Source organism: Mobula hypostoma, chromosome 2 (genome assembly GCF_963921235.1).
Source record: "Mobula hypostoma chromosome 2, sMobHyp1.1, whole genome shotgun sequence".
NCBI lineage: Eukaryota > Metazoa > Chordata > Chondrichthyes > Myliobatiformes > Myliobatidae > Mobula > Mobula hypostoma.
The window spans coordinates 34,816,282-34,841,953 of NC_086098.1; the positions used below are offsets into that span (position 1 = coordinate 34,816,282).

At 42.8% G+C, this 25,672-nt stretch overlaps 1 protein-coding gene across 5 annotated transcripts in view; it reads left to right on the forward strand.

Annotated features, from left to right (window-relative positions):
* The window catches only part of si:dkey-71h2.2 (low density lipoprotein receptor adapter protein 1), a 135,580-nt gene that overhangs the window by 62,236 nt on the left and 47,672 nt on the right, over nt 1–25,672 (forward strand). For 4 of the 5 annotated variants that reach the window (XM_063035338.1, XM_063035365.1, XM_063035355.1 and 1 more), the window contains exon 2: nt 14,837–14,979. In XM_063035338.1, coding sequence (XP_062891408.1) covers nt 14,837–14,979 — 143 coding nt within the window. Of the gene's footprint in view, nt 1–12,767; nt 12,891–14,836; nt 14,980–25,672 lie in introns of those variants that run through there. The other variant, XM_063035347.1, reaches the window with a different exon arrangement.

A 25,672-nucleotide genomic window follows, 5' to 3' on the forward strand; every position in this document is an offset into this window, starting at 1 on the left:
GCCGAGCACACTGAGGATGGTGTGTTAGACTGAGTCGTCGGAGGTTGAGGTGGTGCAGTGGACCCCAACCTCTGGGCCGCCGACCGATACTGATCCATGAAAAATGCAGCGGTACAGCGGTGGCCAGAATGCACCCAGCACATCTTTAAGAGAAAAGCCGAAATAAACAAGCTAATTAATTAGGTGCCGCCCGGCACGTAAATGTCGGCCCAGATCAGAGGTGATGCAATCGGCAATCGCCTCTGATCTGGGCCGACATTTATGTGCCAGGTAGCATCTAATTAATTAGCTTGTTTATTTCGGCTTTTTTCTTAAAGATGTGTTGGGTGCGTCCTGGCTACCGCTGCATTCTCCGCGGCAATGTATCGGTCCGCGGCCTGGAGGTTGGGACCACTGGGGTGGTGGAACACTGAGGTGTCATCTCATCGTCGTCTGTTTCCATCAGGGCAGGCAGGTCATCTTATAACCATATAACCATACAACAATTACAGCACGGAAACAGGCCATCTCGGCCCTTCTAGTCCGTGCCAAGCTCTTACTCTCACCTAGTCCCACCGACTTGCACTCAGCCCATAACCCTCCATTCCTTTCCTGTCCATATAGCTGTCCAATTTAACTTTAAACGACATCGAACCTGCTTCAACCACTTCTGCTGGAAGCTCGTTCCACACAGCTACCACTCTCTGAGTAAAGTTCCCCCTCATGTTACCCCTAAACTTTTGCCTTTTAACTCTCAACTCATGTCCTCTTGTTTGAATCTCCCCCACTCTCAATGGAAAAAGCCTATCCACGTCAACTCTATCTATCCCCCTCATAATTTGAAATACCTCTAACAAGTCCCCCCGCAACCTTCTATGTTCCAAAAAATAAAGACCCAACTTGTTCAACCTGTCGCTGTAACTTAGATGATGAAACCCAGGTAACATTCTAGTAAATCTTCTCTGTACTCTCTCAATTTTGTTGACATATTTCCTATAATTTGGTGACCAGAACTGTACACAGTACTCCAGATTTGGCCTTACCAATGCCTTGTACAATTTCAACATTACATCCCAACTCCTATACTCAATGCTCTGATTTATAAAGACCAGCACACTAAAAGCTTTCTTCACCACCTTATCCACATGAGATTCCACCTTCAGGGAACTATGCACCATTATTCCTAGATCCTTCTGTTCTACTGCATTCTTCAATGCCCTACCATTTACCATGTATGTCCTATTTTGATTAGTCCTACCAAAACCTCACATTTATCAGCATTAACCTCCATCTGCCATCTTTCAGCCCACTCTTCTAATTGGCCTAAATCTCTCTGCAAGCTTTGAAAACCTACTTCATTATCTACAACTCCACCTGTCTTAGTATCATCTGCATACTTACTAATACAATTTAGCACCCCATCATCCAGATCATTAATGTATATGACAAATAACATTGGACCCAGTACAGATCCCTGAGGCACACCACTAGTCACCGGCCTCCAATTTGACAAACAGTTATCCACCACCACTCTCTGGCGTCTCCCATCCAGCCACTTCTGAATCCATTTTACTACTTCAATATTAACACCTAACGATTGAACCTTCCTAACCAACCTTCCGTGTGGGACCCTGTCAAAGGCCTTACTGAAGTTCATATAGACAACATCCTCCGCTTTACCCTCGTCAACATTCCTAGTAACCTCTTAAAAAAAATTCAATAAGATTTGTCAAACGTGACCTTCCCTGCACATCTTCTTCCATGTCTGCCTGCCTCGATGTTGAAGGTCGAGGTTCGTCGTCTGCTGTGGCTGATGTGGAAGGCTTGAAAAACGACAGTATGCTTGACTGCTTAGCCTCGCGCATTTTTCTATCATACAGTTTTTTGTAAGCACTCAAACCATCCTGCAGATATGCCCTAAAGCTACGTACCCTTTCAAAATTAAAGTCATACTTTTCTCTCAATCATTGCAGTGAAAATCTCATGCAGTTGCTTCACATTCAGTTCCTGGACGACTTCATTTTCGCTCCATTCGCTACTACATTCGGTTTTGATTGTTATCCTTTCCTCTTCCAATTGCATCAGCTCTTCATCTATCAGTTCTTGGTCATGGGATGCCAAAACCTCTTTAACATCATCTTCGTCAACTTCCACAAGCCAAACTCACTTTGTCCTTACTTCGTTCATCATGATCGAAACGCTTAATTATGTCTAGTTTTACGCTAAGTGTAACACCCTTATGAGCTCTTTTAGGTTTTTCCAATACCTTAGAACTTATCTTGCAAATGGCTGCTCACAGGCACGTGTTTAAGCAATGCCGGCGAGAATGCCATTCTGGGGGAGGAACTTGGCTGCTTGGGGCGCGCGCTGCTTTTTTTGTGCGCTGCCTTTTTTCGTAACAGTGAAAACACCTTCTGTTAGTGAAAACAAGTAACTAATGTAGGTCTTCCGTAACAGCAAGGTTTCGTAAAGCGAACGTTTGTAAAGCGGGGGACACTTGTACTAACCTGAGATTCATTTTCTTGAGGTATTCATGGTAGAACAAAGAAATACAATAGAATCAATGAAGAATTACACATAAACGCATTTAGGTGTGTAAGATGATGAGGGGCGTTGATCATGTGGATAGCCTGAGGATTTTTCCAAGGGCTGAAGTGGCTAACATGCGGGGGCATAGTTTTAAGGTGCTTGGAAATAGGTACCGAGGGGATGTCAGGGGTAAGTTTTTCACACAGAGAGTGGTGTGTGCGTGGAATGCACTGCCAGCGGTGGTGGTGAAAGCGGATACAATAGGGTCTTTTAAGAGCCTCTTAGATAGGTACATGGAGCTTAGAAAAATATAGGGCTATGCGCCAGGGAAATTCTAGGCAGTCTGTAGAGCAGGTTACGTGGTCGGCACAACATTGTTGGCTGAAGGGCCTGTAATGTGCTGTAAATTTCTATGTTCTATGTTCTAAACAAAAACTGATAAGCAACCAATGTGCAAAAGGAAACAAACATGTGCAGATGTTAAAAAATTAATAATAATAAATAAATAATACTGAAAACATGAGTTGCGGATCTCCTGAAAGTGAGTTGTTAGGTTGTGTTCAGTGCTCAGTTCAGTTCTGAGGAGGGTGAAGTTGTCCACAATGCAAGGGCAATGATTGAAGTATATAAAATGAACCAAGAACAAGCCTGCTAGTAGCAGTCACAGTATTGCTGGCGCTGCACCATTTCCTCTTCCACATAGCATTTTATGTGCACATTTAATTTGCATTCTGTCTTCCTCATAGAGATCCACAGACAAAGGGCTAACATTTACTCCCCTGGCCATAATCTGTTAAATAGAGCCAAGTGCCAGCTAATTGCAATTCGTCTTCTGAGGCAGAACATTGTGGATTCAAGACCCGGTGCATTATGTGCTAACAGAGTGCCACATTCTCACAATTTGAAGTGTTCAGATCGGATCTTAAATCAAGGCGCTCACAGCCTGATTGCTGAGATGGGAATTAAGAAGAAATCCCAAGCACGTTATTTGAAGATTGACAAGGAGTCCTTCTGATATATTGCTCAATATTTCTCCTTGAACCACTACAATTAAATGCAAGTTTAAAACTAAAAGCAACGGGTGTTTGTTTTGCTGAACATTGTGGGAATGCTATATTGGCGGCAGAATGTTGGCGACCCTTGTAGGTTGCCCGCAGCCATCTTTAGGTTGCGTTGGTTGTTAACGCAAACGACACACTTGACTGTATGTTTTGATGTACATGTGATAAATAAGTGAATCAGAATCTGAAATAACCTTTTTCTGACAACACAAAAAAGTTGCTGGTGAACGCAGCAGGCCAGGCAGCATCTATAGGAAGAGGTGCAGTCGACGTTTTGGGCCGAGACCCTTCATCAGGACTAACTGAAAGAGGAGCTAGTAAGATATTTGAGAGGGGGAGGGGGAGATCCAACAGCTATCTGGACTATTCCTCTTCTCACCCTGTCTCTTGCAAAAATGCTATCCCCTTCTCGCAATTCCTCCGTCTTCGCTGCATCTGCTCTCAGGATGAGGCTTTTCATTCCAGGACGAAGGAGATGTCCTCCTTTTTTAAAGAAAGGGGCTTCCCTTCCTCCACCATCAACTCTGCTCTCAAACGCATCTCTCCCATTTCACGCACATCTGCTCTCACTCCATCCTCCCGCCAGCCCACTAGGAATAGAGGTCCCCTTGTCCTCACCTACTACCCCACCGGCCTCCGGGTCCAACATATAATTCTCCATAACTTCCGCCACCTCCAATGGGATCCCACCACTAAGCACATCTTTCCCTCTCCCCCTCTCTCTACTTTCCGCAGGGATCGCTCTCTACATGACTCCCTTGTCCATTCGTCCCCCCCATCCCTCCCCACTGATCTCCCTCCCGGCACTTATCCTTGTAAGTGGAACAAGTGCTACACATGCCCTTACACTTCCTCCCTTACCACCATTCAGGGCCCCAGACAGTCCTTCCAGGTGAGGCGACACTTCACCTGTGAGTCGGCTGGGGTGATATACTGCGTCTGGTGCTCCCGATGCAGCCTTCTATATATATTGGTGAAACCCAATGCAGACTGGGAGACCATTTCGCTGAACACCTACGCTCTGTCCGCCAGAAAAAACAGGATCTCCCAGTGGCCACACGTTTTAATTCCACGTCTCATTCCCAATCTGATATGTCTATCCACGGCCTCCTCTACTGTCAAGATAAAGCCACACTCAGGTTGGAGGAACAACATCTTATATTCCGTCTGGGTAGCCTCCAACCTGATGGCATGAACATTGACTTCTCTAACTTCCGTTAATGCCCCTCCTCCCCCTTGTACCCCATCTGTTATTTATTTATTTATTTTATATATATCCTTTTTCTCTCTCTCTCTCCTTTTTCTCCCTCTGTCCCTCTCACTATACCCCTTGCCCATCCTCTGGGCTTCCCTCCCCACTTCTTTCTGCCTAGGCCTCCTATCCCATGATCCTCTCATATCCCTTTTGCCAATCACCTGTCCAGCTCTTGGCTCCATCCCTCCCCCTCCTGTCTTCTCCTATCATTTTGGATCTCCCCCTCCCCCTCTCAAATCTCTTACGAGCTCTTCCTTCAGTTAGTCCTGACGAAGGGTCTCGGCCCAAAATGTCGACTGTACCTCTTCCTGGAGATGCTGCCTGGCCTGCTGCGTTCACCAGCAACTTTTATGTGTGTTGCTTGAAATTCCAGCATCTGCAGATTTCCTCGTGTTAACCTTTTTCTGAGTCCATTTGCTGCTTTCAATAGCCAGGCGAGAATCAAATTGGGTGATCAGAGACAAGTAGAGAATATGAGAAACAGGATGAAAATTAAACCCCATTAAAACAAGGTACTGAAGTATATTAAGGGGCTGTGCCTGATAATTCAGTTACAGAATTATCAGTAATGGGGTAATTGAGCAATGCAGCAGGGATACAGGCCGTGGCTCAACCCAATTTCCTGCATTCAGCCCATATCTATCCATGTGTTACTCCTCCACATACCTGTCCAAATGCTTCTTAAATGACTGTTCTACCTTCATCAACCACTTCCAGACGTAAGTTGGTGGGCCGCTTTGTCAACCACCTCCACTCCATCACCAGAAGCAGAATATTCCATGACCAGCCATTTTAATTCCTATCCCCATTCTTGCTCTGACTTGTCAGTCCACGGCCTCCTCTTCTGCCATGATGAGGCCACTGTCAAGGTGGAGGAGAAACATCTCGTATTCCGTCTAGGTAACCTTCAGCCTGATTGTATGAACATCCCTTTCTCTTTCCCTCTTTCTTCTTCTTTTGTTCCCCACTCTGGCTTTTCACCTCTACTCTCACCTGCCTATCACCTTTCCCAGGTGGTCCTCCTCCTTCCTTTTCTCCCCCGGTTCACTCTCCTCTTCCATCTGATTCCTTCCTTTCCAGCCCTTTACCTTTCCCACCCACCTGGCTTCACCTATCACCTTCTGGCTAGTCCACCTTCCCCTTTGCCCCACCTTTTTATTCTTGGCGTCTTTCCCCTTGCCTTCCCCTTTCCCCTAGGCCTGAGTCATCGTAGTAGTAGTAGTAGTCGTAGTCGTCGTTGTCATCTTTCCCCTTCCTTTCCTATCCGGAAGAAGGGTCTCCGTCCAAAACATCAACTGTTTATTCATTTCCATGCATGCAGCCTGACCTGCTAAGTAACTTAAGCACTCTTTGTGTGTTGCTCTGGATTTCCAGCATCTGCAGAATCATCTGTGTTCACAGTACTCTCAGTGCAGTCTCACTAATAACTTGTACAGCTGTAAGTCTTCTATAATCAGTGCCCTGATCAATGAAGATCGGGTGTACTAAATGCTTTTTTGACTACCTTTCGTCCTATGATGCCAGTATCCATGAATACTTGTATTCCTGGGTCCCTTTGTCCCTAACGCGTCCCATTCATAGTCTACGCTAGCTTGACTTTCCAAAATGCTTTACCTCACACTTATTTGTACTGAAATCCATTTGCCACTAGGCAGCCCATTTCCCTAAGTGATCAAGGTCACCCTGTTAACTGTGGTAACCTTCTTCATTATCATCAACACCTCCTACTTTTGCGTCACCCACTGTTTTACTGGTTATCTCTTCAAAAATTTCTGGAGGATTCATGAAGCATGACGCTCCATGCAGAAAACTACTGCTTTTTCCCTAGCCACCCTTTATTCTTCATAATTGCCATGGAAGCACTTGGGAACCATTTTAACCTTACCTGCCAGAACCACCTCATACCCTCCCTCTACCATTCCTCATTTCCCTTTTAAGTGTATTCTTAATCTGTTTATAGTCAGCAATGATTCACTCATCCAAATTATTTATCTCCAACCTCCTAAACCCAATATATTCTTCCTTTCTCTTGACCAGAGCTTCAATATCTCTCATCATCCAGGGTTCACTAATCTTGCCAGGAAAGCATCCGGTCCGGATGGCGTACCTGGCCGAGTACTGAAGACTACTCCTTTCTCGCTGCTGCCATCAGGTAGAAGGCACATGGGCCTCAGGACTCGCACCACCAGGTTCAAGAGCAGTTACTACCCCTCAACCATCAGGCTCTTGAACAAAACGGGATAACTAAACTCATTTAAGGACTCCTCTATCTTGTTATTTCATGGCTCGTTATTTATTGCTATTTTTTATTATCTGCATTTGCACAGTTTGTTTGCAGTTTACAGGTCCTGTTTAAAGTTACTTTTCTATAGATTTGCTAAGTATGTCCACAGAAAAATATTCTATGTATGTACTCTGATAATAAATTTTACTCTGAACTTTGAATTTTACCTTTCACCCTAGCAGGAGCATATGCTGCTGCTGCACTCTTGATCTGACACTCTGGAATGCCCCTCGCTTTCCCTCCAGTCAGACTCACCCAATCGGCCTGTGCTAGACCCTGCCCAAATCCCCCAAAATTAGCCCAGTTCCAGTGTAGAAACCTGACTAGTGGACATGTTCTGTCCTTGCCCATTAAAACTAGTAGAGCTACAGCCACCTGAGCCAAAGTGTTCCCTAACTGCCGCTTCAATTACCTGCTCTACCTCATTCCCTAAGAGTAGGTCCAGTTTTGCACCCTCCCAAGTAGGGCTTGATCTATTGTCGCAGTAAGTTTTGCTGGACACGTATCACAAACTCCACCCTGCTCAGACCTTTGACACTCTAAGTGGTCTAGTTAATACTGGGGACATCAAAATCTCACACTAATACAACCCTGATAATGCCCAATTCTGGGCATTATCTCTACATACCTGCTCCTCAAGTTCCTGCTGATTATCGGGAAGGGAGATGACCTACTAGGCAGGGATTCCCAACCTTTTTTTGCCAGGTGCCAGGGACAACTATTGTTAACGGAGGGGTCTGTTGGCCCCATGATGAGAAGCCCTTCTCTAGAGAGACCCTTCCCTTGTTCCTAAGTTCTATGCATATGACCTAATTGGATGATCCCCCCAGAATGTTATCTCCAAGTGTCGTTTTTAATATCCTCCCTTAACAAAAAGGCAATATCCCTCTTCACCTGTATCTCAGTCAATCCTTTAGCATCTGTATCCTGGGACACTGAGATTCCAGTCCTGAGCTTCTCCCAGCCATTTTTTTCATTTTGATTGTAACATCCCAAACCCCAGAGCCAACCCACGTTCTGAGTTCATCTGACTTACTTATTGAGCCTTTGATTACATTTTATAATGTACAACGTGTGCTACAGGAATGCCTGTTTTGTTTATTTCTGCAGAGCAGTGCAATTGTGGCTATTGCAATGTCCATTTGTGTCACTCGGGAACACGGCCAGTCGGGAGTTGTATTTGCTCGATGTACTGTAGATTGCCTCATCAGACACGCATTGAACATTATACCCCTGTGTAATATTCCTTTAGCACACTACTTGGGAAATTAGGTCATCTTGTACTGAGATACACTTACTGGGCATTCTAGGAAAAGCTGTAATACCAGTTAAAGCAGGCCTCTTTTAAATGGTGTAACCCAGTGCTCCAAACCCAATTTAGGGATATCTGCTATTTAATTTCTTACTTAGTAGCCACTCAGGATTGAGAATGTTATGTTTTTGGTCTGAGTTTGTAGGTTCTGAAGTGTTAATGATGCTAGTGAGGGGAACAGCAGACTTATCTGCATTTAGGGCAGGGCAGGAGGTGGGTGCTGTGACAGCAGGTGGGGTCTTCGAGGTGGTGTACTGCTTTCGCCAGACAACCCAGAGCTCTTGTGTTCTTCGAAAATGGGACTTTGAGGCTCTCATTGCCATACCGAATGCTCCTTCTCCACTTTGGGCAGCCATGGATAACACACACAAAATGCTGAAGGAACTCAGCAGGCCAGGCAGCACCTGTGGAAAAGAGTACAGTCGACGTTTCGGGCCGAGACCCTCTTACATGGATAGCGGGTATGTTGCACTTCATGGAAACTGAGCACATCCTCAAACCTTTTCCCTTGTCCAAATAACATCTTGACCCAATATAGAACTATGGATAGTGTGTTCAGTGAGTCTGGCGTTGAGCCAAAGGCTTATGTAGCCAGCCAACTGAGAGAGACTTGGGGCCTCAGCGCAGGGGAAAGATGGTTCCTTTGGTTTATACCTCCAATTAATCTGGAGGCTTTTGCAGACTGCATTGGTGGTAATTTCCTGGTACTGATGACTCTTTAATTATTAACTTGCTATATAAGTCTGTCATTCCCTGACCTTGCCCGAGATTATTTATTTACTGACATACAGCGTGGAATAACCCCTTCAACCCAGCAGTTCTCCAGTTTAATCCTAGCCTAATGACGGGACAATTTACAATAACCAATTAACCTACCAACCGGTGCGTCTTCACGCTGTGGGAGGAAACCGGAGCACCTGGACGGACCCCACGCGGTCGTGGGGAGAACGTACAAACTCCTTACGGGACAGTGGCGGGAATTGAGCCGGGGTCGCTGGCACTGTGAAGCGTTGTGCTAACCACAATGCTACTGCGCCACCCAAATCCCCAGCTAAGCTTCTGACGTACTGACCTACTTTCCCCCGTGAATTGCTTCTGACGTACTGACCTGCTTTCCCCCGTGAATTGCTGGACCTGCTCCACTCCTGTTTTCCTTTGTAGGCTCTGGAATGATAAATTCCACAAAGTGTTTGAGGGTCTTGCCCCTTCCACCCATGTCACTACCACCCAAAGGCTTAGGCTGCATGACCTCTAACTCTATTAGAATGCTACACATCCATTCTCAGTCTGCTTCTCCCGACCACCACTCCCTACTGCTGATGTATTTTCAGGCCTGTGTCTCATGGATATTTTGAAGGAAGGATGAGAGATTTATTATTGAGTTTGGGATGGGATCAAAAGTGTAGAATAAAGGACAAGTAAAGAGTCGGGCTTATTACAGTTTTACTTATTACACTAGTACTTAATTAGAGAAAGCGTAGTGGTTAGTGCAGCCGCTATTACAATTCCGAGCGTTCTCGAGTTCAGACTTCAATTCCCGGTGTCATTCTGTAAGGAGTCTCTGTATGTCCTTCCCACGGAATACGTGAGTTCACCTCAGGTGCTCTGGTTTCCTCCCATGGTCTAAAGGTCTACCAGGTAGGTTAATTGGTCATTGTAAGTTATTCCGTGATTAGGTTAGGGTTAATTGGGGTTCTGGCGTTGCTGGGGCAGTGCGACTCAAAGGGCCAGAAGGGCCTACTCCATGCTGTATCACTAAATAAAGAAATAAAACTTGATATAGACCCCTGAGGTATACATTGAAACTAATGCATGGAATAATATTAATTTTTGGGGCCTCATGCCTTCCCCTTTTGCTATGGTGAGGCCATTCTGAAGATGGAAGAGCAACACCTCATATTTTGTCTGTGTAGCCTCCAACCTGAATTGAATTGAATTGACTTTATTACTTATATCCATCATATACATGAGGAATAAAATTCTTTACATTACATCTCCATTCAAATGTGCAATGTGCAATTATAGTAATTTATAATCAATATTATCTACAACAGGATAGTCAATATAACATAGAAATACAGTTGCAACAGCATGAATTAATCAGTCTGATGGCCTAGTGGGAGAAGCTGACCCGGAGCCTGTTGGTCCTGGCTTTTATGCTGCGGTACCGTTTCCTGGATGGTAGCAGCTGGAACAGTTTGTGGTTAGGGTGATTATAGCCTCCAATGATCCTTCAGGCCCTTTTTACACAACTGTCCCGAGTAGTGAGAAGTTCACATCTGCAGATGTGCTGGGCTGTCCACACCACTCTCTGCAGAGTCCTGCGATTAAGGGAAGTACAGTTCCCATACCAGGCAGTGATGCAGCCAGTCAGGATGCTCTCAATTGTGCCCCTATAGAAAGTTCTTAGGATTTGGGGGTCCATACCAAACTTCTTCAACCATCTGAGGTGAAATAGATGCTGTTGTGCCTTTTTCACCATACAGCTGGTATGTACAGATCACATGAGATCCTTGATGATGTTTATGCTGAGGAATTTAGAGCTGTTCACCCTCTCAACCCCAGATCCATTGATGTCTATAGGGGTTAGCCTGTCTCCATTCCTCCTGTAGTGCACAACCAGATCCTTTGTATTTGTGATGTTGAGGGAGAGATTGTTTTCTTGACACCACTGTGTCACGGTAATGACTTCCTCTCTGTAGGCTGCCTCATTATTATTTGAGATTAGGCCAATCAGTGTAGAGTTGTCAGCAAATTTAATTAGCAGATTGGACCTGTAAGTGGCGACATAGACATGGGTGTTCAGAGAGTAAAGGAGGGAGCTTCATACACAGCCCTGAGGGGCACCTGTGTTGAGGGTCAGAGAGGCAGAGGTGAGGGAGCCCACTCTTACCACCTGCTGGCGATCTTTCAGGAAGTCCAGGATCCAGCTACACAAGGCAGGGTGAAGGCTGAGGTCTCTGAGCTTCTTGTTGAGAATGTCGATTTCTCCTTTGGTAAAATAAAATTTCCTCCCCCTTCCCTGTTCTTCCACTCCCCACTCTGGCCTCTTACCTCTTCTCCTCACCTATCACCTCTTTCTTCCCTTTCTCCCATGGAGTCGCTCTTCTCTCTTATCAGATTCCTTCTTCTCCAGCCCTTTACCTTTCCCACCCACTTGGCTTCACCTATCATCTTCTATCTAGTCCTCCTTCCCCTCACCTTTTATTCAGGTATCTTACCCCTTCCTTTCCAATCCTGAAGAAGGGTCTTGATCTGAAACGTCGACTGTTTATTCACTTCCATTGATGCTGCCTGACCTGCTGAGTTCCTTCTGCATTTTGTGTGTGTTGCTGTGAATTTCCAGCATCTGCAAAATCTCTTGTGTTTTTCTAATTTTAGGTTATGTCTGTTATATCAATGATGTATGCAAATTAGTGTATCAGTGTTTTTAAATTTCTTAATTATGCATTATTGAAAATAAAAGGTGAGTTCAAATATTGTGCAATACATCCTGTCGGTCAAATACGGCTTGTTACATTTTCTCACAGCGCCAACTGACTCTTCGGCAACTGCTCAATTCATGCTGTCTACTCTTCTGGACCAGCGACTGCTTCTTTCCTCCCTTGCATCCACCATGCTGTCTATGCAGACAACCCTCAGATTTGCCGCCACCCTTCCTTCCTCCTCTTGCTCAACCACCCCAGCAGGCAGTCCTCTGCAGCCTATGTTCCCTATCACGAGCAAAAAAGGGTCTTCAAAGCCGAAGTTAAAAATACCTCCAGTGGGTCTGATTTCGAATGCCATGGAATCCTGGCCAAAATATCTCTGGAACTCCTTTTACTTAGGCTCGCTGAGCTCCTGTACCTGATGCTTGCAATTTCTTTATTAGACTAGTCAGAAAGCTAATGTATTTCTTCATTAATGTATTGGGAAATGAGAAGTCTTCACCAATGATTTATTCAGAAAGCCAGAGCACCTTCTGTTAGAGCATTTGAGGAAAGCACACCCATTGTTTAACAGTGAGATTAAAATATTAATGCACATTTTAAATTCTTAAATGAAATTAATTACAGTTACTTTTTCAAAAGTCACAGCAATCCAGCTAACTTAAAGAAAGCTAAAAAAATGAAGAAATGATCGGGTTTAGTTTTAGGAATGTGCATGGGCTACAATGGGGTCTCACTACAGTAAATCAACGAGAGATCTTCTTTTCCAATTTTCCTGGTCAGCGTAATCTGTATTTCCTGCAGTAGTGGCAAATGGAGAGTTTGGATTTATCCCACGTTGACAGATGGAAGTGCGTAGCTGCAACTTTCTGAGCTTACTATATCCCCATACTTACAAGAGTAATTTTTCCATTGCTAGGTAACATAGAAAAATAGAAACATCATCATCAATCATCAGCATCATCAGGTGCCATGCCCAGATTGAGCTTTGACTGCCATGGCCCACACACTCCTGTTTCGGGTCAAGTGGATCATTTCATTGGTATTCATTTCCAGTTCTCTAACTGCTGTCTCCATCATCATTTGTCTTTGCCTTCCTTTTGCTTTCTTGTCTTCAATCTTCCCCATAATTACCATGCATTCTAACTCCTGTTTCCTAATCACATGTCCAAAGAAGTTACGTTGCCTTTTCATGATCTCATACCTAATTTCTCTTTTTGTGTTTGTTTTGTTCATGACATCCTCGTTAGATATTCGTTTCGTCCATGATATTCTTTGCATCCTCCTCAAAAACCACATCTCTGCTGCTTCAATTCATTTCCTCATGTTACTAGATATTGTCTAACATTCTGATCCATATAACATAACTGGATAAACGTAACATTTCAGTACTCTGAGGTGGGTTGTCATGCCTAGTTTAGTGCTGGGAAAAAGCCTCTGACTATCCACACGATCAATGCCTCTCATCATCTTATACACTTCTATCAGATCACCTGTCATCCTCCATCGCTCCAAGGAGAAAAGGCCGAGTTCACTCAACCTGTTTTCATAAGGCATGCTCCCCAATCCAGGCAACATCCTTGTAAATCTCCTCTGCACCCTTTCTTTGGTTTCTACATCCTTCCTGTAGTGAGGTGACCAGAACTGAGCACAGTACTCCAAGTGGTGTCTGACCAGGGTCCTATATAGCTGCAACATTACCTTTCAGCTCTTAAACTCAATCCCACAATTGATGAAGGCTGATGCATCGTATGCCTTCTTAACCACAGAGTCAACCTGCACAGCTGCTTTGAGTGTCATATGGACTCGGACCCCAAGATCCCTCTGACCCTCTGATAGGTGTTGAAGATGATCTCTTCCAGCAAGATTTCTTGAGAGCATCTGCATTTTTATGTGATTATCACTGACTTCTATGTCACGCTGGGGATGGGCATTATGTCTGAGGTCCTGTCTTGGTCAGGTGCCTGTACGCAAGCCTGGGCAGTACGATAAAGACAGCAAGCTGTGCCCATGTAGCAGGTTCCCCCTCTCCATGCATCTGATGAATCCGACGGAACGTCGGAGACCAATACAGTTTAGTACCAACAGCATTGCAGAAGTTGCCAGTCAGCATTGATCTCAACATCAGACTGCCTTATGGACTCCAGCTCCCGGTTTTACCTCAGGGTTTACTCCCGAAGGCCATGAGTGGGTATAGCTTCAAGGTAGCAGAGATTTGAGACTGGAGTTTGTCTTCTCCTCGGAAAGCTGCCAACCATGGCTAATGAGCTCCATCTGCCTGAAGCGACTGGTTTTAAGGTGGCGGTAACTCACCTTTGCCCCTTCTCCTGTCGGTAGAAATGGTTCTGCCGGGCTTAGTAGCTAAACCACATGTGAAGACCTGGAGCTGAACTTGGTTGTCAAAGGCTATGTCATAGGGAGCATTTAATAGGTAGTGGGAGCTTGTCCATATTACCACCCACACTATAAAAGCCTTAAGGAACCACAATACATCTAAGTAGCTAATATTGCTCATAATCCATGAATTAGTTTAAATTGGCTAATTAAATAATCTCTCTTCCACTTTACAGTTTTAATCAGTTTATCCAACATCTACATCATTCACCCCGTTTCCATCTTGAAATCTAGAACATTAGATTTGCTCTCAACCTTCAGTTTCTTTGCTTTCTTTGCCTCCCACTCCCATGATGTGGAGTAGCTGCTTACATCCTGGCTTAATCGACCTCTTCCCAACGGGGATATTCACACTTAATCTAATTGTTCATTTCTGTTGTTGTACTAAATCTGAGTGATGCATAATCGCTGATACTAAAACATTATCTGGGATGGCTCCACTATAGGCTGGTGTGTTGCATGTTAAGGTTCACGTGCCTGCGGTACTTTGTATAGGCTGATTCTCTCCAGTAAACCTCAGAGGGATGAAATCCCTTGCTATTTCAGCTAATTTTCTCAGAAATGTGCCTATAACTTTCCTTCCCTCTTTTTCAGAGTTGTCAGAAAACTGGACTGACACAAAAGAAACTCTACAAGAAGGGATGGCTTTTCACCTTAAATACCTCGGTGTGACGGCAGTGGACCAGCCAAAGGGGGAAGGGATGGCGGCTGCAGCCATTAGGCGGATAATTACTGTGGTAACGCTATTTTGCTGACATCGTTTAAAAGACTTTACTCAATGGTTGGCATTAGGAGTATACTGTATGGTTGCAATTACATTACCGTTAGTTTCTCTGAAAGAATTTAAGATTTATTTGGTTCAGTCCAATCTATTGAGCTAACATCCAGGTCCAGGTCCATATCCAACTCTAGATCCCGTGTTACTGTACTGGTGGATCTGTAACATGGATATGTCTCTGCCATTGTATAAGACTGGAGTACTGTTCTGGTGGATAAAGATCTGTCACTGGACAGCATTGGTGTACAGTTGTGCCAGACACATGCTCGTCACTGTATCGGTGAGCACTGATCTCCCACTAATTATGGCTCCAATTTCAATGAGCTATTTTAAATATCTGGTGGTTGCACACATGGGTGTAAGATTCTTTACATTACTGTCCCTGCCAAGGCCTCTCTTATTTACATATATTTAAGACAGGTACAGGAACATGAGGCATTCTCAGGTAAATCTGATGCCACAATGTAAGGTGGTTGTTGAGGGTATCAGGAAACTTACTGACTTGAGTGGGAATTGTATCTTTTATCTGAGAAGATAATGTGAACACTTTGAGATAATGTGAACAGATTGCACGTAGCCTTTAGAGTTTACCTTTGAGGGTGCAATGCTTTCAGAGATAGATAAATTATGTTTTCTTTTTCCTCTGATTTAATATAATTTCTTATGTTGAGGGTGACAAGAAACAATAATTCCATTGAGCTGTACTGCTTCTGAAACACTGACGGGCTTCTTGCTCAGATGGTCTAACCATAATGAGGTTCACCTGTAATCTGTCCCTCAATGATGGAATGCAGTGTGAGTAACCCAACTCCCATCTCTGTAGTCTCCCTCTAGCTATATAACTCTTGAGTTTTATGAGTTCTTACAACTCTGAGCCCTTAACTAACCCCACCCATGTAAACCTTACTGTCTGTACCTTTGTTCATATAATCTGTTTAATATTAGAGACTGTTCATTATAAATACTGAACATTTCTAAATATGGTGCATGATCTGAGGAAGAGTTTCACTAATGGCACACCGCAGAATTTTGTTTGGTGTGCTTTCTTTTTATAGAACCTCTAATTTCAAAGTAAATTTATTGTCAAAGTATGTACTGTATATGTCACCATATGTCATCCTGAGATTCATTTTCTTGCAGTATCAGTGAAAAACTGCAGTATCAGTAAAAACTACACACAAACAAAATAACATTCTGTTTTGCAGGCCTAGAATTTGGCATTATATGTACTTGAGTCAAAATATTACATTAATTAATGCAAAATTCATCAGCAAGTGTAAATGTCAACTTTTGTCTTGTTGGAAAAAGAAACCATTTTCATTGATTTACAGATAGTGACAGTCCATTGAATTATTGGATGGCAATTTTTTTCACTAGTTCAGCTTTAAGTAAACTCTTGTCAAACCAATTTCATGAACTAATGGATAAAACAGTGCAGCAACTGTCCCAATTACTAATGATAAATGGTCTCGTAGCTGCTTAGGAAGATAACCTACTTATAGGAATATGTGTTCTTCACCTTCATTCTTAAGATTAATTTAGGAATATTTATATGTAAAATGACTTATAAGAAACTCTTTCCTTAAAATATCACAGAATAGTATTAATTGATGCAGAGATAATAAAATGGATGATCAACTAAAGCACAGCTGCTACATTTCCAACATTAAATCAAAGGTTATTGGAATAGAAGATTGTGCTGCATTCTTGGGGGTGCGAACTATGATCAAGGGACTGCCTCCTATAGTTGGGCTGAAATGAACACCATTACAATGCTATGGATGGATTTAGGTATGCTAAGAGTTTATGGATAAATTCACAAGTCCTCATATTTGTTGGTTGTTATTTATTAGCAACACGGAGTCAGTTCATGATAACATGAACAAAATTTATGTTATGTTTATTTAATTATTGGAATTATTAGAGGAGTGGTTTTTTTAAAGTGGCTACAGGAGACACATTTTTCTACTGGAGATGAGGCAATAGTGAATCTAACACTGGTGAATATAGCTTGGCAAGTACTAGTGTGTCAGTGGGAGAACATTTTGGAGATGATGACAATAACTGCAGGGTTCAAGATCATTAGAAAAGGGCTAAGGATGGTCTGAAATTAAAACCCTGGACTGAGGAAAGGCAGATTTCAATATTACACGGTAAGACCTGGCAAAGTAGATTGGTTGGAGCCACTTGCAGGGAAGTTTACATTCAATAAGTGAGTAGCATTCAAAAGTGAAATAATGAGAATTCAGGTCCAATGTGTTCCTATTGGCACGTGCACTAGAAATCCTGGACATTGAGTGTTATATAGGGCTGGATTGAAGAAAAAAAACACATGGCAGGTATGGAGAACTGAACTCATCAAGTGTATAAAAAGTGTAGAGAATACTTTAAGAAAAAATAAATAGGGTGACAAACAGCAGCACAAAGTATCAGTGACAAACAAGATTTTAGAAAATTGCCAAATACGTCATCAGCATATTTTGGACAACCACGGAAAGAGTTCAACCCATAGCAATCAAGGGCAATGTGTGTGGGAACCAGAAGTTGTTAGTTGGGGTTTAAAAGAATACTTCTTGCCTTTATTCACCCATGGAGGAAAAACAAGGAACGGGATGGTTAAATTCCAGAACGTGTATTAGATATATAGTGTCATTAAAGGTGGATAACGCCCTAGGGCTTGATGAGGTGTATTCCTAGCTGTTATGAGAGGCAAGGGAAGAGATTGTTGTGGACTTGACAGAGGTTTTAAATCTTTGCTGGCCACAAGTGAGGCAGTAGATAACTGGAGGACAGGAAGTATGGTAATTTTATTTAAGAAGTATCCACAGGGATAAGCCAAGTAATTACAGCCTTTGAGTCTAAATGCTGGTCTAGGGAAGTTATTGGAAATATTTCTGAGGGAAAGGATTAATCTGCACTTGGAAAGTTAGTGATTAATCAAGGATAGTTACTGTCGTTTTGTTAGGGGAAGATCCTGCCTGATTAATTAGAATTTTTCAAGTGGTAATGGAATGTACTGTAGAGGACAGAGCAGTTGCCATAGTTTACATGAACTTCAAAAAGGCCTTTGATCTGAAAATGGCAGCACACCTGGATTAGGTAATATAGGATACATGTCTTTATTAGTGTAGGGATTGAATATTAGAACAAGGAATTAATTGAGTAAGTTTATCAAACACAAGTTGGACCACAGCTGGAATATTGAGTACGATTTTGGTCATTGCACTTTAAGAAGGATGTGATGGCACTGGGGAGGGTACAAAAGATAGTATATTGTCAGTTATGAGGAAAGATTGAGATAGTTTTCCCTGAAAATGACAAGGCTGAAGAAAAACTTGAAAAATAAATGCAAAATTATGTTGGTCTTAGACAGAGTAGATGAAAGGAAACAATTCTCCATAGCAGAGGTCTCTAAAGTTAGAGGGGATAGCTTTACTATGAGGGCTAAGAAATTTAGAGTGGATGAGGAAGAATTTTTCCATGGGCAGTGAGAGTCTGGATGATATGGGTTAATTGGATGATGGAGTCAGAAACACAACATTTAAGAAGTATCTAGGTCAGTACTTGAATCTACTTACTAAGTGTTAGTAAATAGGATTAGTGTATTTGGGTACTTAAATAATGTGAACATGATGGACTGAAAAAATCTGTTTCTGTGCTGTGTGGCTCTATAAGAATTAATTTCATGAGTGGAATGTGGCTGAATCTGAGTCCAAGGAAAGGAATTTAATAGAGAATTACATATTACAGTCTTTGCAAAACATATTTTTGATTATAAATCTATTTCAATCTTCGAGAAAACTCAGTTGAAGTCTCATGTGCAATTTGTGTATTTATTGTACTACCAGTTGATTTCTTGTAGCATACAAGACATTGATCCTATTTCCTATGTTGAGGATAATTTGATGTGTACATTTTAAGCTTCCATGGGGTAACAAGCCTACTAATTTCCAGACTATTTACTATTATTATTGAGTATAGGAGATGGATTGTTTTGTTGAAGTTGTATAAGACGTTGATGAGGCCTAATTTGGTGTATTGTGTGCAGTTTTGGTAACCTACCTACAGGAAAAATGTAAATAAGGTTGAAAGAGTATAGAGAAAATTTACAAGGGTGTTGCTGGATCGAAGTTATAAGGAAGGATTAAACAGGTGGGAACATTATTCCCTAGAATGTAGAAGATTGAGGGGAGATTTGATAGAGGTACACAAAATTATGAGGGTATAGATAGGGTAAATGGAAGTAGGATTTTCCACTGAGGTTGGGTGAGACTACAACTAGAACTCATGGATTAAGTGTAAAAGTGAAATGTTTAGGGGAGCTTGAGGGGAGGCTTCTCTCAGAGGGTGGTGAGAGAGTTGGAAGAGCTGTCAGCGCAAGTGGTGGATGCGATTTCTATTTCAATGTATAAGAGAAGTTTGGATAGATACATCAATGGGAGAGATATGGAGGACTATGGTTCAGGTGCAGGTCAATGGGACCAGGCAATTTAAATGGTTCAGCATGGACTAAATGGGCCAAAGGGCCTGTTTCTGTGCTGTAGTTTTCTATGACTCTATTAATGTTCTTGGTATAGAGCCCAATCACCGACGTCTGTAAGTTCATTTTAGCATTATTATACCATTTTAAAAATCTAATTGCAAAGCCTAATTGTCAGTCATAAATGTGAATGAGACTCTCTTGTGTCAAGTTAAAATCTGATGCTTCTTATCTTAGTCAACTAGACATTAAACTTGTTAAATAGTGGCATTGTGACCCATTCTTTAATAAAAGTGTAGGATTTAGAGTACCCTGACTCTACCCTGAGTGCAGTTAATGTACTATTTGACAATCAATGTAATCGCTTTAAAAACCACGATTTTCACAATAAGGAGCTTGATATGTACAATGCCTAGAAAGAGTATTCACCCCTCCTCCTTGGAAGTTTTCACATTGTATTGTTTTTACAACATTGAGTCACAGTAGATTTAATTTGGCTTTCTGATGCTGATCAATAGAAGAAGACTTGTATCAAAGTGAAAATATCTGTACAAAGTAATCTAAATTCATTCAAATATAAAACATAAAATAATTGATGGCGTAAGTATTCACCCCCTTTAATATGACACATCAAATCATCACTGGTGCAGCCAATTGGTTTTAGAAGTCACATAATTTGTTAAATGGCAGTCAAGGTGTTTCAACTGACTGTAGTAAAAATACACCTGTATTTGGAAAGTCTAACTGCTGGTGAGTCAGTACCCTGGCGAAAACTATGCCATGAAGGCAAAAGAACACTCCAAGCAACTCTGCAAAAATTTTATTAAAAGCACAAGTCAGGAGATGGATACAAGAAAATTTCCGAGTCACTGAATATCCCTTGGAGTACAGTTAATCTCAAGAAATGGCAAGAATATGACGCAGCTGTAAATCTGCATAGTGCAGTCCGCCATCAAAAACTGAGTGACTGTGCATGAAGGGGACTAGTGAGGGAGGCCACCAAGAGATGGATGACATCTTTGGAGGTGTAACAAGCTTCAGTGGCTGAGATGGGGGAGACTGCGCATACAACAACAGTTGCTCGGGTGCTTCACCAATCGCAACTTTATAGGAGAGTGACAACGAGAAAGACACTGTTGAAAAACACTTACTTGAAATCTAGCTAGAGTTTGTCAGAAGGCATGTGGGAGACTCTGAAGTCAGCTGGAAGAAGGTTCTACGGTCTGATGAAATGAAACCAAAATTGAGGTTTTTGGCCATCAGACATAGAAACATAGAAAATAGGTGCAGGAGTAGGCCATTCGGCCCTTCGAGCCTGCATCGCCACTCAATATGATCATGGCTGATCATCCAACTCAGAACCCTGTACCAGGCTTCCCTCCATACCCCCGATCCCTTTAGCCACAAGGGCAATATCTAACTCCCTCTTAAATATAGCTAATGAACTGGCCTCAACTGTTTCCTGTGGCAGAGAATTCCACAGATTCACCACTCTCTGTGTGAAGAAGTTTTTCCTCATCTCGGTCCTAAAAGGCTTCCCCTTTATCCTCAAACTGACCCCTCGTTCTGGACTTCCCCAACATCGGGAACAATCTTCCTGCATCTAGCTTGTCCAATCCCTATAGAATCTTATACGTTTCAATAAGATCCCCCCTCAATCTTCTGAATTCCAACGAGTATAAGCCTAGTCAATCCAGTCTTTCATCATATGACAGTCCTGCCATCCCAGGAATCAATCTGGTGAACCTTCTTTGTACTCCCTCTATGGCGAGAATGTCTTTCCTCAGATTAGGGGACCAAAACTGCACACAATACTCCAGGTGTGGTCTCACCAAGGCCTTGTACAACTGCAGTAGTACCTTCCTGCTCCTGTACTCGAATCCTCTCGCTATAAATGCCAGCATACCGTTCGCCTTTTTCACCGCCCGCTGTACCTGCATGTCCACTTTCAATGACTGGTGTATAATGACACCCAGGTCTCGTTGCACCTCCCCTTTTCCTAATCGGCCACCATTCAGATAATAATCTGTTTTCCTGTTTTTGCCACCAAAGTGGATAACCTCACATTTATCCACATTAAATTGCATTTGCCATGAATTTGCCCACTCACCCAACCTATCCAAGTCACCCTGCATCCTCTTAGCATCCTCCTCACAGCTAACACTGCCGCCCATCTTCGTGTCATCCGCAAACTTGGAGATGCTGCATTTAATTCCCTCATCTAAGTCATTAATATATATTGTAAACAACTGGGGTCCAAGCACTGAGCCTTGCAGTACCCTACTAGTCACTGCCTGCCATTCTGAAAAGGTCCCGTTTATTCCCACTCTTTGCTTCCTGTCTGCCAACCAATTCTCTATCCACATCAATACCTTACCCCCAATACCGTGTGCTTTAAGTTTGCACACTAATCTCCTGTGTGGGACCTTGTCAAAAGCCTTTTGAAAATCCAAATATACCACATCCACTGGTTCTTCCCTATCCACTCTACTAGTTACATCCTCAAAAAATTCTATGAGATTCGTCCGATGATTTCACAGCTTTCCAAATGTGCTGTTATCACATCTTTGATAACTGACTCTAGCATTTTCCCCACTACCGATGTTAGGCTAACCGGTCAATAATTTCCCGGTTTCTCTCTCCATCCTTTTTTAAAAAGTGGGGTTACATTAACCACCCTTCAATCCTCAGGGACTAGTCCAGAATCTAAAGAGTTTTGAAAAATTATCACTAATGCATCCACTATTTCTTGGGCTACTTCCTTAAGCACTCTGGGATGCAGACCATCTGGCCCTGGGGATTTATCTGCCTTTAATCCCTTCAATTTACCTAACACCACTTCCCTACTAACATGTATTTCCCTCAGTTCCTCCATCTCACTGGACCCTCTGTCCCCTAGTATTTCCAGAAGATTATTTATGTCCTCCTTAGTGAAGACAGAACCAATGTAGTTATTCAATTGGTCTGTCATGTCCTTACTCCCCATAATCAATTCACCTGTTTCTGTCTGTAGGGGACCTACATTTGTCTTAACCAATCTTTTTCTTTTCACATATCTATAAAAGCTTTTACAGTCAGTTTTTATGTTCCCTGCCAGTTTTCTCTCATAATCTTTTTTCCATAGAACCATAGAACCATAGAAACTACAGCACAGAAGTAGGCCTTTTGGCCCTTCTTGGCTGTGCCGAACCATTTTCTGCCTAGTCCCACTGACTTGCACACGGACCATATCCCTCCATACACCTCCCATCCATGTATCTGTCCAATTCATTCTTAAATGTGAAAAAAAGAACCCGCATTTGCCGCCTCGTCTGGCAGCCCATTCCATACTCCCACCACTCTCTGTGTGAAGAAGCCCCCCCAATGTTCCCTTTAAACTTTTCCCCCCTCACCCTTAACCCATGTCCTCTGGTTTTTTTCTCCCCTTGCCTCAGTGGAAAATGCCTGCTTGCATTCACTCTATCAATACCCATCATAATTTTATGTACCTCTATCAAATCTCCCCTCATTCTTCTATGCTCCTGGGAATAAAGTTCTAACGTATTCAACCTTTCTCTGTAACTGAGTTTCTCAAGTCCCGGCAACATCCTTGTAAACCTTCTCTGCACTCTTTCAACCTTATTTATATTCTTCCTGTAATTTGGTGACCAAAACTGAACACAATTCTCCAGAATCCGCCTCACCAATGCCTTATACAACCTCATCATAACATTCCAGCTCTTATACTCAATACTTTGATTAATAAAGGCCAATGTACCAAAAGCTCTCTTTACGACCCTATCTACCTGTGACGCCACTTTTAGGGAATTTTGTATCTGTATTCCCAGATCCCTCTGTTCCACTGCACTCCTCAGTGCCTTACCATTAACCCTGTATGTTCTACCTTGGTTTGTCCTTCCAACATGCAATACCTCACACTTGTGTGTATTAAACTCCATCTGCCATTTTTCAGCCCATTTTTCCAGCTGATCCAAGTCCCTCTGCAGGCTCTGAAAACCTTCCTCACTGTCTACTACACCTCCAATCTTTGTATCATCAGCAAATTTGCTGATCCAATTTACTACATTATCATCCAGATCATTGATATAGATGACAAATAACAATGGACCCAGCACTGATCCCTGTGGCACACCACTAGTCACAGGCCTCCACTCGGAGAAGCAATTCTCTACTACCACTCTTTGGCTTCTTCCATTGAGCCAATGTCTAATCTAATTTACCACCTCTCCATGTATACCTAGCGACTGAATTTTCCTAACTAACCTCCCATGCGGGACCTTGTCAAAGGCCTTACTGAAGTCCATGTAGACAATACCCACTGCCTTCCCTTCATCCACTTTCCTGGTAACCTCCTCGAAAAACTCCAATAGATTGGTCAAACATGACCTACCATGCACAAAGCCATGTTGACTCTCCCTAATAAGTCCCTGTCTATCCAAATGCTTGTAGATTCTGTCTCTTAGTACTCCCTCCAATAACTTACCTACTACCGACGTTAAACTTACTGGCCTATAATTTCCCGGATTACTTTTCGATCCTTTTTAAAACAACAGAACAACATGAGCCACTCTCCAATCCTCCGGCACCTCACCTGTAGACAGCGACATTTTAAATATTTCTGCCAGGGCCCCTGCAATTTCAGCACTAGTCTCCTTCAAGGTCCGAGGGAACACCCTGTCAGGTCCTGGGGATTTATCCACTTTAATTTTCCTCAAGACAGCAAGGACCTCCTCCTTTTCGATCTGTACAGTTTCCATGATCTCACTACTTGTTTCCCTTAATTCCATAGACTTCATGCCAGTTTCCTTAGTAAATACAGACGCAAAAAACCTCCCCCATTTCCTTTGGTTCCGCACATAGCCGGCCACTCTGATCTTCAAGAGGACCAATTTTATCCCTTACAATCCTTTTGCTCTTAATATACCTGTAAAAGCTCTTTGGATTATCCTTCACTTTGACTGCCAAGGCAACCTCATGTCTTCTTTTAGCCCTCCTGATTTCTTTCTTAAGTAGTTTCTTGCACTTCCCTTTCCTAATTAAGCCCTTTGTCCTCCTCTGCTGGACTCTGAATTTCTCCCAGTCCTCAGGTGAGCCACTTTTACTGGCTAATTTGTATGCTTCTTCTTTGGAATTGATACTATCCCTAATTTCCCTTGTCAGCCACGGGTGCACTACCTTCCCTGATTTATACTTTTGCCAAACTGGGATGAACAATTGTTGTAGTTCATCCATGCGATCTTTAAATGCTTGCCATTGCATATCCACCGTCAACCCTTTAAGTGTCATTTGCCAGTCTATCTTAGCTAATTCACGTCTCACACCTTCAAAGTTACCCTTCTTTAAGTTCAGAACCTTTGTTTCTGAATTAACTATGTCACTCTCCATCTTAATGAAGAATTCCACCATATTATGGTCACTCTTACCCAAGGGGCCTCTCACAACAAGATTGCTAATTAACGCTTCCTCATTGCTCAATACCCAGTCTAGAATAGCCTGCTCTCTGGTTGGTTCCTCGACATGTTGGTTCAAAAAACCATCCCGCATATATTCCAAGAAATCCTCTTCCTCAGCACCTTTACCAATTTGGTTCACCCAATCTATAAGTACATAGAACATAGAATAGTACAGCACAGTACAGGCCCTTCGGCGCACAATGTTGTGCCGACCCTCAAACCCTGCCTCCCATATAAGCCCCCACCTTAGATTCCTCCATATACCTGTCTAGTAGTCTCTTAAACTTCACTTGTGTATCTGCCTCCACCACTGACTCAGGCAGTGCATTCCACGCACTAACCACTCTCTGAGTGAAAAACCTTCCTCTAATATCTCCCTTGAACTTCCCACCCCTTACCTTAAAACCATGTCCTCTTGTATTGAGCAGTGGTGCTCTGGGGAAGAGGCACTGGCTATCCACTCGATCTATTCCTCTTATTATTTTGTACACCTCTATCATGTCTCCACTCATCCTCCTTCTGTCCAAAGAGTAAAGCCCTAGCTCCCTTAATCTCTGATCATAATGCATACTTTCTAAACCAGGCAGCATCCTGGTAAATCTCCTCTGTACCCTTTCCAATGCTTCCACATCCTTCCTATAGTGAGGTGACCAGAACTGGACACAGTACTCCAAGTGTGGCCTAACCAGAGTTTTATAGAGCTGCATCATTACATCGCG